Below are 18,245 nucleotides of genomic sequence, written 5' to 3'. Positions count from 1 at the left end.
TACATGGGACGCATCCACTGCTGTATGGTATACATAATGTGGGGGAAATCTGTTGCAATAGTTGGCCATGCATCTCACAATGGATATCTTCCAAGCTCCCTCTCCCCCAATATTATTATTATCTAGTTGAGGGAATGCTTGAGGATCCTCTGCTATAGATGTGCTGCAAGACTTCTGTGCTGATTACTCTCCAAGCAATGACTCTATGAGAGCTTGTGAGGATTACTCTCCAATCTCCGTTATAACTTGCTTGGAGTAGTCTTATTGATCAGCCAGAAAGGCCTCAAGCCTTTCTTACAATTGCACCGTTTGCTTTTAACAATTGCACCTTGTGCTGATTTTTTTTTTTATTCAATTTTATGTTGTTAAGAGGTTGGATCCAAAACACTACTTGTCTACTATGAAATCAACTTGGACTCCCTTTCTTTTTTAGAAATCCTTTCCTTCCCTCAAGAAACACTCCTGAATCAATATACAGTTCATAACCAGTCATTCTCCATGCTTTACCTAATTGACAAGGGTGATCACAATGTTTTAAAAGCGCAAGGCGAAAAAAGGCGCAGGGGTCAATTTGCGCCTGAGGCACAAGGCACAAGGCGAGGCGCGTGCCTTTTTAAGCAAGGTGCAAAAATAAAAAAAGGCTAAAAATAAAAAAATAAAAAATGCCAAAAACATTCAAAAAATGCAAAAAATCAAAAAATTATTAAACATAATATTAATAAAAATATAAACTTTAAATTTAAAATAAATGTTTTAAAAAAACTATTATCTAATATTAAAATACATAAATATAACATGTAAAGCATATTCAGTGAGAATTTAAAAATAAAATCAAATATATAAAACATTTTCAAGCATATAAAACCCCCCACACTCTTTTTTTTCTCAGTTGCATTACTTCAAGCAGCTAATGTGATGTAAAACATATTACATTCCTGATTCTACGAGCTGCCTTTGTACCACGCCCCTCAAGGCAAGCCCAAACAAGTCCACGTTAGGTCTTAAATTCTTAGTTCTCACACAAAAAATAATGGTTTTATAGTTTTAATTGCTTTTTAAGAAGACATTTTTTTAGGATGAATGAATGGACAACATTACCAAATAAGGGGTAATCATGGGCTGGGTTGGGCTTAGTACTAATGATAAGAATTGTTGCCCAAGCCTAGGTACGGCCCAGCCCGACCCAGCCTCCAAACCTAAAATATAAGTCTGGGCTGGGGTTGGGTTTTGGGCCTAACATCAAATAAATGGAAATTTAATTATTTATGTTTTTTTTGGAAAATTATATTATATGATGTACAATACATGAAAAATTGGTTAATTGGGTTCAAGCTTGGCCAGGCTTGGCTTGGCTTGGCTTTGGGCCTATGACACAAAAAATAAGGTATTGGGCCTATTGGCTTCAACACATGCTTGTCTGTCCTTATATAGATAAAGGGAAGGCCTTCTTTCCAACTCCTAGGGAATGTGTGGGACATAGGACAACGCTCACTATTGAGTGTTGTACTGTTGTTCCATGTCCCATACATTGCCTAGGAGTTAGAATGGAGGCTTTGCCTTACTCTGAATAAGGATAAACAACTCTAGAGAACAAGTTTGGTTTGATTTATGGTCAACTTGTGAATACACACACACACATTGCGGGCTAGGCTGAGTCGGGCTGAGAATGATATTGGTCCTACATTTGAGATTTTAAATCTTTTTGAGTCAAGATATTGGTCCTACATTATTTTGACTAGTGAGCATTTGCATGGTAGGCATGACTTTGATATTGTGTTTGGTGGTAATACCTTATGTATGCATCTTATTCGATGATATGCAGTGGAACAAACAGAATATGAAAAATTGAAAGCATTAAACTTACCTGATATGCCATGTGCATTAATTAGTGTGCACATCATATATGCATGTTTCTAATTAATACAATTTAATTTGGTAGAATCCTTTTAAGCATGGTTTCTGTTTTTATGCCTTGCATCAATGAAAAATATTGTACTGCAGTTGTATGGATCCATGGTCGCTAACACTTTCTTTTTGGTTTTGTCTTGTAATGACTAATATATATGTTTTGCAGTTTTCAAGGAAAGACCAAAATCATTTGTTACTATTGTTTATCACTTTATCTCATAAATTCTGGTTGAATCATTTCTTTCTTTCTTTTTATTTTGAAAAATCATCCAGGACAGAATATTTTTGATTTACAGACTATTTTATGTAACCTGCTTCCAATTGTATTTTAATCTGATCTTTTTTAGTGACAAAGTTGCAGAGAAATTTAAAATAAGAAATTCTAGCCTGATACTGGGATTCCTAATCTTTTGCAAATTGATTTATAAGAATTGTTACCTGATTATAGGATCCCATCTTCATTTTGTGCATAAAAAACTATGTTTTGCAGGCCCTATTGCAGATGAAAAATTGGTTTTTTCGTTTCCCAACAATCTTACAGGGATGTGAGTGCATTATTGAGATGCTTAGAGGACAGTATGCACATTCCCTTGGATGTTTTAGTGAAGCAGCACATCATTTTATTGAAGCAGCGAAGGTTTGTTGTTCCAGATCTCCATGCCTTTTCTGTTCGAAAAAATAATAATTCCAACTTTTAACAAACTTAGTATTTTGTATATGATTTACTTCTAATACTGTAATTGCTCTGATGTTTCAATTTCTGATATGTTTTATGCTTGACTGTATGTATGTTCTTCCCCATTTGGTCTCCAACTGACATGCTTCTAATCATTTTTATGTTCTCAAGAAACATTTTGTGCTCAGGATGTCATTTAACTGGAAACTCTAATACTACAAGATTCAGCAAGTGGAAGCCAGAAGATATAAATCTGCAAAACGAAAACCATAACTAGAAAAATAAACAAGAAATCACAACCAGAACAAGAAACAAAAACAATAGGCAAGAAGATAGGTTTATGTTGTTTTGATGGATAGCCTTCATTCAGGCAGCAACATGAATTAACAATGAACCATAAAAGAATACATTAAATTTTGGAGAGAACCCATGAACCATATAACAGAAACAACCATATAACAGAAACAAACAATGTCTTAAATAAGCCCATCACAGTTCATTTGCTGGACAAGGCACATACTTAATGGCTTGCTGAAATTCTGGGGTGCAACGTGCAAAGCGGGGAACCTGGCTACTACTTATTCGGGTCTTCCCTTGGATGCCAAGCAGTGTTTTAAAAGGCGTGGGAGGTGTATGCCTGGAGACACACCTCCAGGCGAGGTGCCCCCAAAACACCCTGAGGCGTATGCCAGAGGCGCTGATACCACTGAGGTGTATGCCTCGGGTGCAAGAGGTGTACGCCTCATATGCCTTTTTCTTAAGGCATGCTAGAAGTGTACGCCTCGTGCACATTTCATATAAAATGACAGAAAAAAAGAAGAGAGAAAAAAAGGAAAGAAAGGAAAGGAAAAGAAAGGGAAGGGAAAGAAAAAGAAAGAGAAGAAAAAAAGAGAAAAAGAAAAGAAAAGGGAAGGAAAGTGGGCTGGGGGATGAAGCCCTCTAGACCCCCAGCTTGACTCCCCAAGTTTTCCGCTTCGACAAGACCCCCCCCCCCTTTCAACTAGTGCTATGCATCTTCATTATTCTTAATATAAAAGATTTTCATTAAAAATAATCTTAAATGAGATCCCCCTTCCTCTTCTTCCTCCTCATCCCCCTCCTCTTAAGGAGGCTTACGCCTCTTATGTTCTGAACTACGCCTCACTCCTCTAGGTAGTGGAACGCCTCACGTCACGCCTCCATGTTTTAACATATTGCCAAGTTTACAGCAAAGAACATTTGGCATCCAGTGTTAGTAAGGATATTCAGGAAGTAAGGTACTTGGAAGTGCTAGTATCTCTCAACTGGGGCCAAAAAAACTCATTTGAAGGGTACCCTTTCACAGTTTTTTTTTTTTTGAAGGATAAAAGGAAATTTCATTAAACTGAAAAAAGTAGTACATCTCAGAATGTTGGTTGTCTAGTTGACAAACCAACAACATAACAGAACTACACTGTAAAAGAGTCAAAATTACAAGGATTCAGTTCCTAAGTGCTTCAAATACCCCTGAAAACCATAAAATTTTCAACTCCCCCTGACATCCCCAAAGCTTTAAGCTCCACCCAATCTCCTCCCTCTTCACCCCATACTTCGAAACATGATCCTCACTATCTCCCTCTTCCTTCCCTCATAACATTCCAACTGAGAATCCTCAACTTCCTCATGGACAACATCCTCAATCTGGATGGGCATAACGTTAGAAACAATACAACATTCTTCTCATTTTGTTGATTCTCCTTGGTTAAACTTAGACTTTTAAAGTTTGTAAATATTAAAATCTTGGATAAGAATGGGTGACAGAATTTTGTATGCCAAGGGAAAATTAACTCTGAGAACTAACTTATTGGATGATGACTTATTTTTCAGCTTACACAGAGCAAATCAATGCAAGCAATGTGCCATGTATATGCAGCTATCTCTTACATCTGTATTGGTGATGCGGAATCATCCTCCCAGGTCTTTTCTCTTCTTTTACAGTTAGAAACTTGTTTTTATCTTAGTGCTTCTTTTTATCCCTGATGCAGTTATTCTATTTTGACTTCGAGTATATTTGATTGTGGAATGTTTTTATGCTGTTTGCAGGCACTTGGTTTAATTGGACCAGTTTACAGAATCATGGATTCTTTTGTTGGAGTGCGAGAAAAAACTTGTGTCCTTTTTGCGTATGGCCTTCTATTGATGAAACAGCATAATCTACAAGAAGCAAGGTAGATATTGTCGTTTAACCCTTTCTGTCACGGATGGAGGCCATTTTGAAAGACGTTAGTGTAGCATGACCAGTACATTCTATAAAAGCATCCTGTTAAATTTAGCAATTCTGGCATTTTTATTTTTGACTGAGGCCTTAATGAATACTTCTTAAACCTAACCAATATACTACTCAATACAGAATTAGATTGGCCAGTGGCTTGCGGATCACACATCAACAATTGGGGAATATTCAACTTGTTTCACAGTATTTAACAATTCTTGGTAGTTTGGCTCTTGCATTGCGTGACACTGGACAAGCCAGAGAGATTCTAAAATCTTCTTTGACATTAGCAAAGACACTTTATGATATTCCAACCCAGATGTGGGTGCTGTCAGTCTTAACAGGTAAACATCCTTAAGCTTGCTCGTGTCAGTGGCTACTGGAGTCTTGCTGGTGTCTGTATAATAGGAAAATTCCTGATCATACCTGTTATGTAGATAATACCGGTAATGTCTGGAATCTTCATTTTAACAAAGCATCTATGTAGGTGCCAGTGTCATCAATGGCACCCATGGTGCTCTCCATGGGATATTTTGAGACTTGGCCCTGCACGATGCCACAAAAATGACCATGGCAAGGAGACTTCAATATGGTACTAATCATTGGTACCATGGAAGGTGTTGTGGCCTTTGCAAGAGATATGTTGGAGTTCTCTAAATAATTGTTTTTAATGTATATTTGCACCATGCAAATAGCCTTTACACAACATACTTGTATTGTCTGAAAGCAGAGTTATCACAAAACAAACTTGTATTGTCCAAAAACAGAGTCATGTAAGTAGATAAACCTACACTATTTGTACTGTTTGCACAGATAACAAATTATCATTGCACATGCCTTTTGGTTGTTTCTCTATTGTCATGCTCACCTCCTTTTATTTGCAATTTATTGGTATGATATGTTCCATCAGTTTGGAGAGTGTTGAATTGATAGTTATGTCACCAAATTGAGTTGGAATTAGGATCCACAGTTCACTGACCTAGTGGACTATCTGCTGCAGCTTTTTTTTTTTTTTGGCTTTTTAATAGGGCTGGCTGAGTTGAAATTAGGACACTCAGGTTAGGGTAAAGGTCTTAACTCTTCTTGTTGCAGCTTTGTATCAAGAACTGGGTGAAAGAGGAAATGAAATGGAGAACTCTGAATATGAAAGGAAAAAGTCAGATGATCTACACAAAAGACTTGCAGATGCTCGGTCATCTATACATCATATTGAATTGGTAAGCACAACTATTTCAATTGGCTTCTTTATTTAGTTAGTTCAAGCAGAAAAAATCAGGTACTGACTTATTTTCTTGGAGATTAGGCTGGATCTTGTCTCATTATGACTTTATTATAGAGCAAATCAAGAAAGGAAAAGAAAAGAAATTTGTTAAGAAACACGTAGAGAAATATGGTTAGTTTTTCAAAAGGTCAGCAATTTTGGGCTGTGTTTTTGATAAATAGAAAGCATATATAGTGAAAGGAGAAAGCCATCAATGATGTCATAGAAGCAGCAGTAAAAATTTATTTCGTAAGAATGTTCCTGTCATTTCAAGAGTACTTCGTGGCTGTCCTTTCACCAGATGTTATAGTACATGCCAATATTACTACTATGTAATCTATCAAAAGAAAATTACTACTATGTAAATTGTGACAATATGTAATAAGGGCTTGCCCAATTTACTAAACCTAGGACCACCTTATGTTGCATGGAAATTGGTATTACCATATTAGTGTTGAAATCTAACCCAAGCACGAGGTGCAGTGCAGGACTCAGTCAGCCTGAAAATATAGGATTTAAGAATATGGTAGATAAAATTGAACTTTTTATGTTAGTAGAAATATGCTGAATTAAAAAAATATGAAAGAAAAGTAGTTTCTTGAAGAGAGAAGGAAGAGAGAAGGAGAAGAAGAGAAGAAGAGAAGTTGAAAAGAAAAGAGAGCAATAATCTGGCCGCCCCCTTCACTTATTATTTATACAGCAGTCGACCCACCATTCTTTGATATCTCCCCACATCCTTTACCAAATCACCATCCACACCATTAATTCTGTGATTTGGATCAATAGGAGTGTCTACTAGTTTGGTCCCCAGCTTCCCAATCTCCCGTAGTAGGTCAAGTACATACTTTCTCTGTGGAATAAAGATCCCATGCTTGGATCTTGCAACTTCAATCCCTAAGAAGTATTTGAGCTCACCAAGATCTTTGGTCTCAAATTCGTGCTGCAATGATTTTTGAGATAATCAATCTCCTCTAGATCATTTCCTGCCACCACTATATCATCCACATACACAATCAGAATTGACACCAGAGCATCTCTCCTCTTCACAAAGAGGGTGTGATCAGACTGTGTTCATGTGTATCCAAAATGGATGAGTACCCCTCTGAACCTATCAAACCAAGCCCTAGGTGATTGTTTTAGTCCATACAGAGATTTTTTGAGTCAGCACACCTTTCCTTTACCAACATTTTCATAAAAGTCTGCTGGAATGCCCATATATACCTCCTCCTGTAAATCACCATTGAGGAACAAGGGCCATGAATAGGTGGCTGCTAGAGATAAAAGGATACGAACTGAACTCATCTTAGCTACTGGTGCAAAGGTTTCCAGATAATCAACACCATAGGTCTGAGTACCCTTTTGCTACCAACTTTTCCTTGTACCTCTCTGTCTTGCCATCGGCCTTATACTTCATTGTGAATACCCATCTACATCCGAATGTCTCCTTGTCTGGGGGGAGATCAACTATTTCCCATGTTTGGTTTTTGACCAAAGCATCCATCTCATCTTGCATGGTTGTTTTCCACTTAGGTTTGAGAGGGCCTCAGTAACATTCCTAGGTATAGACACAGAATCCAGGGAAGAAAGAAAAGCATAGTAAGAGGGTGATAAGGCATTGTAAGAAAGATGGTGTGAAATGTAGTGGGTTGTACACTTTCTCTTCCCCTTACGAAGTGCAATGGGAAGATCAAGGTCAGTGGGATTACCTGCAACAATGGTGTTAGGGACAGAAACATTATCATAAAAAAAAAAAGGCTCGGCCTCATGAGAATACCTGGAATTGTATCTGCCGAATCTGGAGTTTCAAAAGGGCTAACAGATAGTGGTGTGGGTTGAGGATGTGTGCAGTCAGCCATCATCTGTCGACGCTGATATTTCTGTGAGACTACCCGTAGTGGCTCAAGTAATGAAACTAGAAGTCCAGGTGCTAGTTGAACTGATGCAGATGCTGGCTGAACTCTCCCCCTGAGGAGAACCACTCGAGAAGAAGGTGGATTCAAAAAAGGTAGCATCCATAGTGACAAATATATTCCTTGACACTGGATCATAACAGCAATACCCCTTTTGGTTCTGAGCATACCCAAGAAAAACACATTTCTTGGCCTTAGGATCCAATTTCTTGCGATGAGGGCCAAGAATGTGAACAAAAGAAACACAACCAAAAACTCTCAGAGGTATATGAAATATCTCCCCATCTGGAAAAAGAAGACTAAATGGCACCTTAAACCCCAAAGTCCATGAAGGAACACGGTTAATCAAATGCACGGCTGTAAGAACTGCATCTCCCCAGAACTGCACAGGAATTGAAGCACACACCATAAGACTCCTTGCCACCTCCACAATGTGTCTGTTTTTTCTCTCAACAATTCCATTCTATTGTGGTGTATATGCACAATTGCTCTGATGAACTAAACCATGTTCTAAGAGATACGTGGTCAGGTCCTTCTCAAAGTACTCTCTGGCATTATCTGATCTAAAAGCCTTAGTTCTCACTCCAAATTGTATGAGAACCATCTGGTGGAATTGTCGTACCAAGTTAAGAACCTCATCACGTGATCTCATCAAATATATCCAAGAATGTCGTGTATAATCATCCACAAACAAGAGAAAGTAATGGAATCCTCCCATGGAAGGGATATGATATGGCCCCCATACATCAGTGTGAACAATATTAAAAGCATAAGTACTTTTTTTATTACTTGGTTTAAAAGATTGTCTACAATGCTTTCCTAACTGACAACTCTCACACTCCAAAGTAGATAACTAAACAGACTCAAACAACTTTGGGAAAAGACATTTCAAAGAACTAAAAGAAAGATGTCCCAAGTGATTGTGCCAAAGCATAATCTGGTTCATTGACTCTGACCCACTACTATTGCTGCTGCTAACATGATGGCCCTAATGTCTCGGAATCTCATCCAGAAGGTAGACTCCATTCACCTCACGACCACTCCCAATCTTCTTTGACTCCAAATCCTGCAAAACACAATTACCATGAAGAAAGGTCACGGAACAATTCAAATTTTTTGTCAAAGAACTAACAGACAGTAGGTTGGTATGAAGTTTAGGGACATGTAAAACAGAAGACAGAGTTATATCATCGGTCACTCTAACTATCCCCTTCCCAACAATGGGCATATGTGAACCATCTGCTGTAGAGACTCTGTCTTTACCAGAGCACAACTGATAGGAACTGAAAAGGGTAGGGGCATTAGTCATATGCTCAGATGCTCCTGAGTCTATAATCCAGGGAGGTCCCTCCTTACCTGAAGTGGATGCAAGATTTGCAGTTGCATATGAACTACCTGTATGTGCAAAGGAAATGGTGTAGTTGGCTCTTGCATTCTGTTGTCCATTTGGAAGGCTAGAGCTAGGTGAATCTTTCTTACTCACAAGTTGTCCAAACCTCTCCAATTCTATTCTTACTGCTACTACTGCAATGGATTCCCAATCAATTTGGGAGAGAGGGGTTGAAGAGTCTCTTGTAGTGGCTACATTTGCATTTCCCTTGTTTCTTATCTGAGCAGGCATAAGATTTGGATGAAGCTTCCAACAAGTGTCCGTGGTATGCTTAGGCTTCTTGCAATAATCACACACCAAGTCCGTATCTTCCCTTCTAGTCTCACTACTACTCCTGTCTCCATTCGGCTTAGGTTTTGTTGAACCAACCATAGCCGACTGGTCAATCCCAGGCTGTCTCAGCATTACATTCCTCCTACTCTCTTCTCCAGAGACAAAGGCATAGGCCTGAGAGAGTGTCACACCCTCCCTAGAAAAAATATGCTACCTAGCAATGTTAAATTTAGGGTTCAACTCTACCAAGAACTCAAAAACCCTATTCCTCTCTACCAATCTATGATAAGTTGTTGCATCATTTACACTTTCCCATACCGTAGTCTCTAAGTGATCTATTTCGTGCCATAGGGTTTTCAACATGGAGAAATACACAGCAAGAGGTTTTTCTCCCTGTTTCATACTTATCACCTGATTTCTTAATTGATAGACTCTGGCTTCATTTTGCTTCTGAGAGTAGGTTTCAATCACTCCATCCCAAATCTCCTTAGCAGTATTAGCCCATAGGAAATTTTTTGCAATATGAGGTAACATAGAATTACACAGCCAGGACATTGCCATGTTCTCCTGCACCTATCGGGAAGAGTCTGTATCAGGTTTCTTCTCCTCCCCAGTGAGATATCCTAATTTTCCACGGGCACCAATAGCCATCTTAACTGATTGTGCCCACTCTAAATAATTTGTACCATCAAGTTTTACTGTAGTAATGATCCCAGACCCAAAAATATCACTACTACCTCCAACACCTAGTCCCACATTACCGGTAGATTTCATCTCGGTATTCCAACTCTCCATCTTACTTCAAACAGTTCAACAGTAAGAAAAGATAGATCGGAGACCTTTAAAAAATAATTTAATATCACACACACAGAAACCAACCTTTCCTGAAGAAGAAAATCCTAGCTGGAGGGAAATCTCTCTCCTCACGCCTCCCAACAGAGAGAAAAGTGAATTGATCACTCCGGGAGGCCCAGAAAATTCTAGAAACCAAACCACCATCTTCAGAAAATCAAAAGAAAACTAACAATACATGGGCGCCCAAGATCAAATAAAAAACAAAGAGTCCAACTTTTCTAGGACTCTTCCCCATACTCTAGTTCTTCCTGATTTTGATGCCGAACAGTAGATCACCTTCCTGGGGACTAGATCCCACCAAAAACTCCAAGAACTGGGCAATCTATAGCAGATCAATCAGCCCTTTACTACTTCATGCAGTCGGCTGATCTAGGGCTGCATGAGAATGCTTCAAGAAACCCTAGCCGATGCTCTGATACCAAGTAGAAATCTGCTGAATTAAATATATATATATATATATATATATATATATATATATGTATATATATATATATATGAAAGAAAAGTAGTTTCTTGAAGAGAGAAGGAGAGCAATAATCTGGCCGCCCCCTTCTTCACTTATTATTTATACTAAAATAATAGAACAGTACAAAGACAACTATGCCCTTATAGGGCGGCAAAACATAAAACAGCATATATAACACTCAAAAACATAATAAAATTTGGACTCACATAACTACTGTGGTCCCCACCTCCTATCTAACAACTAACATAAAACATCTACTCAGAAAAACATCATAAAACTAATTAATCTTCAACAATGTTTTACTAGTGTAAGAGCACATGCCATGCACATGTGCAAGTAAGTATGCAAACAATACTTAACTATAAAGATAAATTATACTTGAATGATTACACTTAATGATCAAGTATTACAAATTTGCAGTTCATGTGCAAATTCAGTTCAGTGTCAGTGTCAGCATGTGTCCACAAGAACAGCAGTCATTTTCAGATAGCTATTTATGTAGGTGCCTCCAAATTGTTGTTTACAAATAGTAGGATTGGTAGGTTCTCTAGTTTATTAGTTATCAGGACCTGGGAAATGTCTGTTTGCTAAATTTTCAAGGCTTTGAAAATTGATCCAACACCAATATTTGCAGTACATTAAGAATGACTTCTAAATAGAAGTATGACTGGGAGATCCTCTTTCAAATACAACGGAGTTATATAATGGTGCAGTTCCTGCTAAATCTATAATCTTGGCTTGGGCTTATGGCTTTTAGGGCAATGCTCAGGCTTGTCTGGAGCCTACAGTGCCAAGCTCATGTCTAGCTTATTTAAAGCTCCACTTATGCTTTAAATAAGCTATTTATGTAGGTGCCTCCAAATTGTTGGTGTTTACAAATAGTAGGATTGGTAGGTTCTCAAGTTTATTGGTTATCAGGACCTGGGAAATGTTTGTTTGCTAAATTTTCAAGACTTTGAAAATTGATCCAATACCAATATTTGCAGTACATTAAGAGCGACTTCTAAAAATAGGTATGACTGGGAGGTTCTCTTTCAAATACAATGAAGTTATATAATGGTGCAGTTCCTTGTCTTGGGCGTATGGCTTTTAGGGCAATACTTGGGCTTGTCTGGAGCCTACAGTGCCAAGCTCATGTCTAGCTTATTTAAAGCTCCACTTATGCTTGGGTCAGTTACCATTCAGCAGAACTTGCTTGGTGAAGGGGAAAGAAGAGATCTAAAACCAAAACTAAATCTGGACCAGACCTATTACCCTACCACCCCATAGTAATGAATCAAATAGATCTGTAAGAGATCAAATTTCAAGATGAGTAGGACCAAGGGACATTGCTGTAGAAACTATCTAAAGCAGAATATTATTTTAAGTGTCATATACTGTTTTTACTAGCCAAATTAAATTATTGCTTTGATTTATCTACATCTGTATATGCACGTGCATATGTACATATCCTAATATATGGTTATATATATTCTTAATGAGCTGAGGTTTCAACGAGTCTGGCCAACTCCAGCTCAACTCAGTCTCATCTAGCAAAAAAAATGTCAGTTTTGGGCTTGAACTTGGCCCATGAACCCTAGACTACAGCTCAAACATGAAGGAGCTGATCTAGCTAAGGTCATTTTCAGCCCCAGCTTGACTCCCCAAGTTTTTTGGGCCATGGCTCATCTAAGGATGGCCCTTTGCTTGTATAATCAACACTGATGGGTTGGGGACATTGTGCATACAGTAATTGATGGAATGGTCTAGATTTTTTAAAGATCAAATGCATTTCATTGATAGAGAGCATATTGATGTTATTCCTACACTAGAGCTGAGAGCCTGAGAGGAAGAGCCGTAATTATCAAAGATAATAATATAGCAAGTGTAATCTGTACATGATGATACTGACTGGCATATCCTTCAACAATAAAAAGAGTTTCTCACTACCCCATAGATGGACATGAGAGCTTTTCATTCATCAAGGGAACAAATTTGCTCTGAAAAAATTTTATAATACATTTTTTTTGGCCTAAAGATCAGTGGCTAATTCATTCTTAAGAAGTTTTGCCCTTTGATATCAGGTTCAATCAGTTTTAGCTGAATAAATGGACACTTAAATTATTCAGTATTTGATCATGACAAGCTTCATCCTGAAGGGTATAGGTACTAATGCTTTTCTGTTCTGTAAACTTACTGCAGATTGACAAAGTAAGAATTGAAGTTCGACAACTGCATGAAATTGACATTAAACGAGTAATTTCTGGCCCATCAATAAGTGCCAATCTTGACATCCCAGAGTCTGTTGGTCTATTAACCCCATTGCCTGCATCATCATCGAGGCTGGTGGATATGGACACTGGAAGACGTGGGAAGAGGAAAATCTAGTTTTACTTGTGCCTTAAGACGGTATCATTTTGGAAGGAATGCTGGGTGTACAACTGTTCTTGCCGCTTCATATTTTTTTTGCAGAAACGTATGGATGCGGTAAGAAATATCAATCTCACAATGTTGTATAAGAATGCATGCTAACGCCCAATTCAAGTTTACCAGCTGTGTTGTTGTCTTGTTGATGTGATTATCAGGCCCATAAAGTTCATGCAACACTTAAAGCAATGGGTAGCGAGTACTCCCATCATTGTTTAGATTCATTATTACTCCGAGGAAAGAAAACGGCTATTGCAACACTGAACATAGCTTTTTTGTATAGAGCTAATGTAAAGAAAGAGTACTTCTTAGGTGCTTAGAATGCCTTCTTTCAGATCAGAGTTGATTATATGTAACCACGTTATTGGCACCAGTATGGGCTATGCATCAATTGTTGTTTAGCTTGGCAATGGTTTGACATTTCATGTAAAACTCACTGATATGATAAATCCTATTGGACTGTCGGAAGCAATTTTTTGAGAGGGGGGGGGGGGGGGGTAAACAACGATTTCAAATGCGCCGAATTCTGCAATTTCTTTTCACGAAAGTTAAAAAGTCAATTGTCTATAGATCCCCTTCACACTGCAGGTGTATGCTGGTAATCCTGCAATTTCTTTGAGTGGTTTCCAGATGAATGTTATCTCTTGCGCAGCCATATTTTGTAATTTTACCGATGACAGGCTCAATTCTTTAGAAGGTGAAAAGGTCACAACGAATGCAAAAAAAGAGTAATCTAGAGAATGGGCTCATTTGTGACCACCAAAACTATGTTGGGATTCTGAAAACAAGAAGGAAATGCACGGACAGGCTTGAAAAAAGAACGTTTTTGATATCCAGTTGCTGAAACTGATATATGTTGGAGTTGAGAATTTAATGATATGGAGTGGCTAGGCTTTGAAGTAATAAGAGGGGCCATGGAGGAAATTATTTATGGACCACTACTACTATTGTTATTATTATTACTTAAATTCATTTCCCCCCATGTGTAGTAGTGAATTCTCATATCAGAACCAGAGCCAGGCTGATTGAGAAGTGTTTTTGAGCAATTGGTTATCCTTTTATCGGTGTTGAAGACAAGGAGACGTGTTAAATATTAATGCAAAGGATCTTGTTTGGAGTGATTACTCTGGCAGCCCAAGTTTGGGCTGATTTAACTCCATTCAAATCATACGATATCCATATCCTCTGGAAAAAAAAAATATAATAAAGAAAAAGGCTCGTAATCTGAAAGTAAAGTCAATTATCCAGTCCAAAGAAGGTGGTAAAAGGCGTTCCATCAGTTTTCAGTAATGGTGGGTCCGCGTTTTTTAGTAAACAACCTGTTCACGGTTCAATTCCTCCTAATTTGATAGGACCTAGGAGCAAGCCAATGCTTTTTTTCATTTTTCAGTTTCAGTGATGTTTATGACAGCGTTAGTGGGCCTTTAGTCTTTTTTACTTCCGACTTGAAGTACTATCAGTTCCTGGCCGTTCCCCAGTTGGGCTTACTTTGTCCAGGGGACCATGGCGGTGTCATACTCAGCCTAGACTACATAATTAATTGCTATTATGAACTCTTAAATCATTTCACTTCATTTCTCAGAGACGCTCTGCGTCTACGCCCAGCCTAACTTCAACCTTTGTTCATGGCTCATAGTCAAGGGGGCATCTTCAATCTAAGCCCAGACTCCAACCAGAGCCAAGTTGTTTTTGTGTTGGGATCCCAGTGGCTGTCCTCTTGATTGTAGATAGATTGATGTGAGCCACGTGTAAAGAGATAAAAAGAAAGAGAAACCATCAGATTCAATTATTCAAGCATCCACCAATTCAAAATTCAAATCAATGTCGTTCCGTGTTCCGTGTAAGCAACATATTATTAGATACAATAATTGAAATGGTCAATTATTGTAATGGAAAATGGAGCGAATGAGTGAGTGAGAGCCATAGAGCTAGCTTTATACAGTTTCAATTCATGTAAAAACTGAAATAATCGAATCGAATTTAAAAAAAAAATGATTAATCAAACCAATCGATTTGGTATTTTTAAAAAACCAAAGGACCAGTTCGGAACCAGCAGTTAACTGAAAACTGAACCGATAAAAAACCAAAACTGAAAGATCGGTTCGATTTGAGAATTTTGCTGCCCACGGTTACTGAATGGAACCAGAGCGGTAAATAAAGATAGTAAGGCTCAGTTTGGAAAGAGTACAAATACAAAGGTTTTGCACTGTTCTTATTTGTATTTGTACTTCTTCCAAATTGAGCCTAAGATACAATCATAATGGGCCTAGCTTTCAGGGGCCAGGCAGAAACCCAACTTCGGCTAATAAAAACCCGGCCCCGTTTCACAACCACTCCTGAGTTCTTTTCAGCCTGGGCCTACAAGATAAAAATATGAATTAGTCTATTGAATGAGAAGTTCTAGACAAATATGGATGTGCTAGAAACTGGAGATTCATCAATATGTGATTCCAAATGGTGGATGAAACTTGAAACACATCATACAAGGGAAATTAGGCCGATAAGAACTATTGCAAGTTCCACCAAAAAACACACACAGACAATTGCAGAAGCCTCATACCCAGCACAAAGGGTTGGACAACAAAATTATTTGTAGAGCATCTGAGAATAATGGAAAAAAGTTTCAGATCTAAAAAGAATTAAAAAAAAAAGCAAAAAGAACCGGAATGAGATGTAAAACACGAAATACTAGTTGAATGGAAACCTCCAAAACAAAGTACAACCCAAAGGTTATTTGACGAATCACTGAATTAAAGAGACTTCATTTTCGCTTCTTCATGAAGGACTGAGTGGATTGCCTCAGGATTATGTGGTCAGTTGGTCCCATATAAAAATTGAATCGATAGGGTCAAGTGGTGAGTCTGAGTTAACCCAACTCCATATTATCTACATACATTTTACAACTGGGTAGCAGTCCTCCATCATGACCCACAGACACATAATAACGGCTTAAATTTGATTAGTAAGATGCCAATAGGGTAGAAATGTCCGTTTCAGGATAAGAAAAGAGGTAAGCATCCAAAAAGTGAACAATTGAGAATTTATTTGATCAATTCACATTATATTTATGTGTTGATATTTGGTTTGTTAGGTTACCCATCTCTATATCGATATTTTTTGTTAGGTCATTTATCTAGGTAGATGTATGCAATTATCTGATCCATGGTTTTTAAAATCGGACCGGACCGGACTATCAGACAGGAAAAAACGGTAATCGGTCAGCCTCCCCGGGTCCGGTTATATTAGAAATCAGAAATTTCTAAAAAATGTTGAAAAAATCAGAAAATTGCTGACCCAGGCAGTCAGACTGCTAAACCATTCGACCCGGGCAGCGGTTTGCGGGTTGTCATTTTTTAATTTCACTGTTTTAAATAAAACAAAAAACAAAAAATAAAATGGCTTGCGGGTTATCCCCAAATCAAAATCAAATGTTTAAGGCCCTTTAGGGTTAGAACCCCATTTTCGTTCTAACCCTTCCCTCCTCTCAACTCTCACGCCCAATTGACCACCTGCGGCAGCCAGCACCTCCGGTGTCCGGCGGCGACACATACCGACCAATGACGATTAACAGCTACCAGTGATGGCGAGTTTGCAGCGGTGGCCAGCATATTTTTCAGCACTTCTAGAGTTCTAAGCTCCAGTAGTAAGAGTTGCAACAAGCGAGTCTGCAACGGCAGGCGGCAAATTTGCAGCGATTGTCCAACGAGTTTGCAGTGGACAAACATCCCTATCAATCCAAATTCACGAGTTTGCAACGAGTTTGTCTCTTTTTTTTTCTTTTGGAAAAACACTAGACCAAGCTGGGTGAGTTCCGGTTTAAGTGCCTTGCTAAGAAAAAAGACGATGATAGAAGCTTCCATAGTGCCATAGCCTGCTCAAATTGGTTGCCTCTTCAGGCTACTTGTCTTACTGCACAATCTTTCTTCTTAATAAATCAATTTCCTTCTTAAAGGGATCTTTCATTTCACGAACGAAGAATCTTCAGCCAAGCATCTCTCACAACCCAAAATCATGGTTTTTACATAGAGATTTAAGGGTTTATTTCAAGCTATTTTTTCTGTAATTTTTTTTGTGTTTTTTCTGTATTTTTTTTATATTTTTTGTGTTTTGTAGTTTTACTTTCTGTTTTTTATTTAATTTTATGTTATTTTTATTATTTATAAATATATTTTTTATTTTTAATTTATTTATAACATCACGGGTTGAACCATTTGACCTAGATGATTGAACCGTTTAATCGAAAACCAGTCCCCAAACCTATCATGATTTGATCAAATGTTTTTTTTTTTTGAGAAATATTTATTTAGACAAGTGTTCTTAGAAGTGTTCTTTTATTTTGCAAGTAAAGTTATATGATGATCAAGGGATAATATTATTCCATTATGGGTAATGTGGAAATACAAACATGAATTATGGGTTTCTTTCTTTTGTATACAGGGCCCACCAATTTACCCACCCCATTTATCCGAAAACAAATGCCCTAAAACAAGCCCTTTGTGAAACAAGCCAGCAATTGTAGTAAGTGAGACACTCATCAGTTGATGAAAGTTTGATTCGACTGGACATGAATGGATTTGTCTAATCAATTAAATAAGTGATGTGAACAATGACCCTAATATTTGTGACTATAAATTTATCAAGTCATTGTCATACAATTAATGTCCATGAATCTGGACTTAATTAAGCGCTAGGATTGCCCTCAAAATTTGAGTTTAGACCTCATATTCGTACAGTATACTGACCTTTTTTGAAGATAAATAATAATATCAAATAATAAAAAACGCAATTAAATATTAAGAAAAAGGAGTAATGCTTTTATATCTGAAATGTCAAAAGAAAAATAAATGATTTGGTTCCAGAAATTTAAAAA

The 18,245-nt window shown here is 37.8% G+C and overlaps 1 protein-coding gene across 7 annotated transcripts in view; it reads left to right on the top strand.

The window, feature by feature from the left end:
- LOC148853233 (Tetratricopeptide repeat (TPR)-like superfamily protein) overlaps positions 1-13,847 on the top strand; it is a 69,956-nt gene extending 56,109 nt beyond the window's left edge. For 4 of the 7 annotated variants that reach the window (XM_088945241.1, XM_088945240.1, XM_088945244.1 and 1 more), the window contains exons 8-13: positions 2,399-2,545; positions 4,430-4,519; positions 4,646-4,770; positions 4,953-5,158; positions 5,907-6,031; positions 13,151-13,847. In XM_088945241.1, the coding sequence (XP_088801367.1) occupies positions 2,399-2,545; positions 4,430-4,519; positions 4,646-4,770; positions 4,953-5,158; positions 5,907-6,031; positions 13,151-13,336 (879 nt within the window). In that variant the 3' untranslated portion in view covers positions 13,337-13,847. The remainder of the gene's footprint in view (positions 1-2,398; positions 2,546-4,429; positions 4,520-4,645; positions 4,771-4,952; positions 5,159-5,906; positions 6,032-13,150) is intronic. The other 3 variants (XR_016099346.1, XR_016099345.1, XR_016099347.1) reach the window with 1 other exon arrangement.
- Positions 13,848-18,245: the final 4,398 nt, after the last annotated feature.

The sequence above is a fragment of the Nelumbo lutea genome, chromosome 5, assembly GCF_056320005.1.
Source record: "Nelumbo lutea isolate HS-2025 chromosome 5, American lotus-T2T, whole genome shotgun sequence".
NCBI lineage: Eukaryota > Viridiplantae > Streptophyta > Magnoliopsida > Proteales > Nelumbonaceae > Nelumbo > Nelumbo lutea.
The sequence above is the reverse complement of the archived record's forward strand: the minus strand, read 5'-3'. Positions and strand labels throughout refer to the sequence as shown.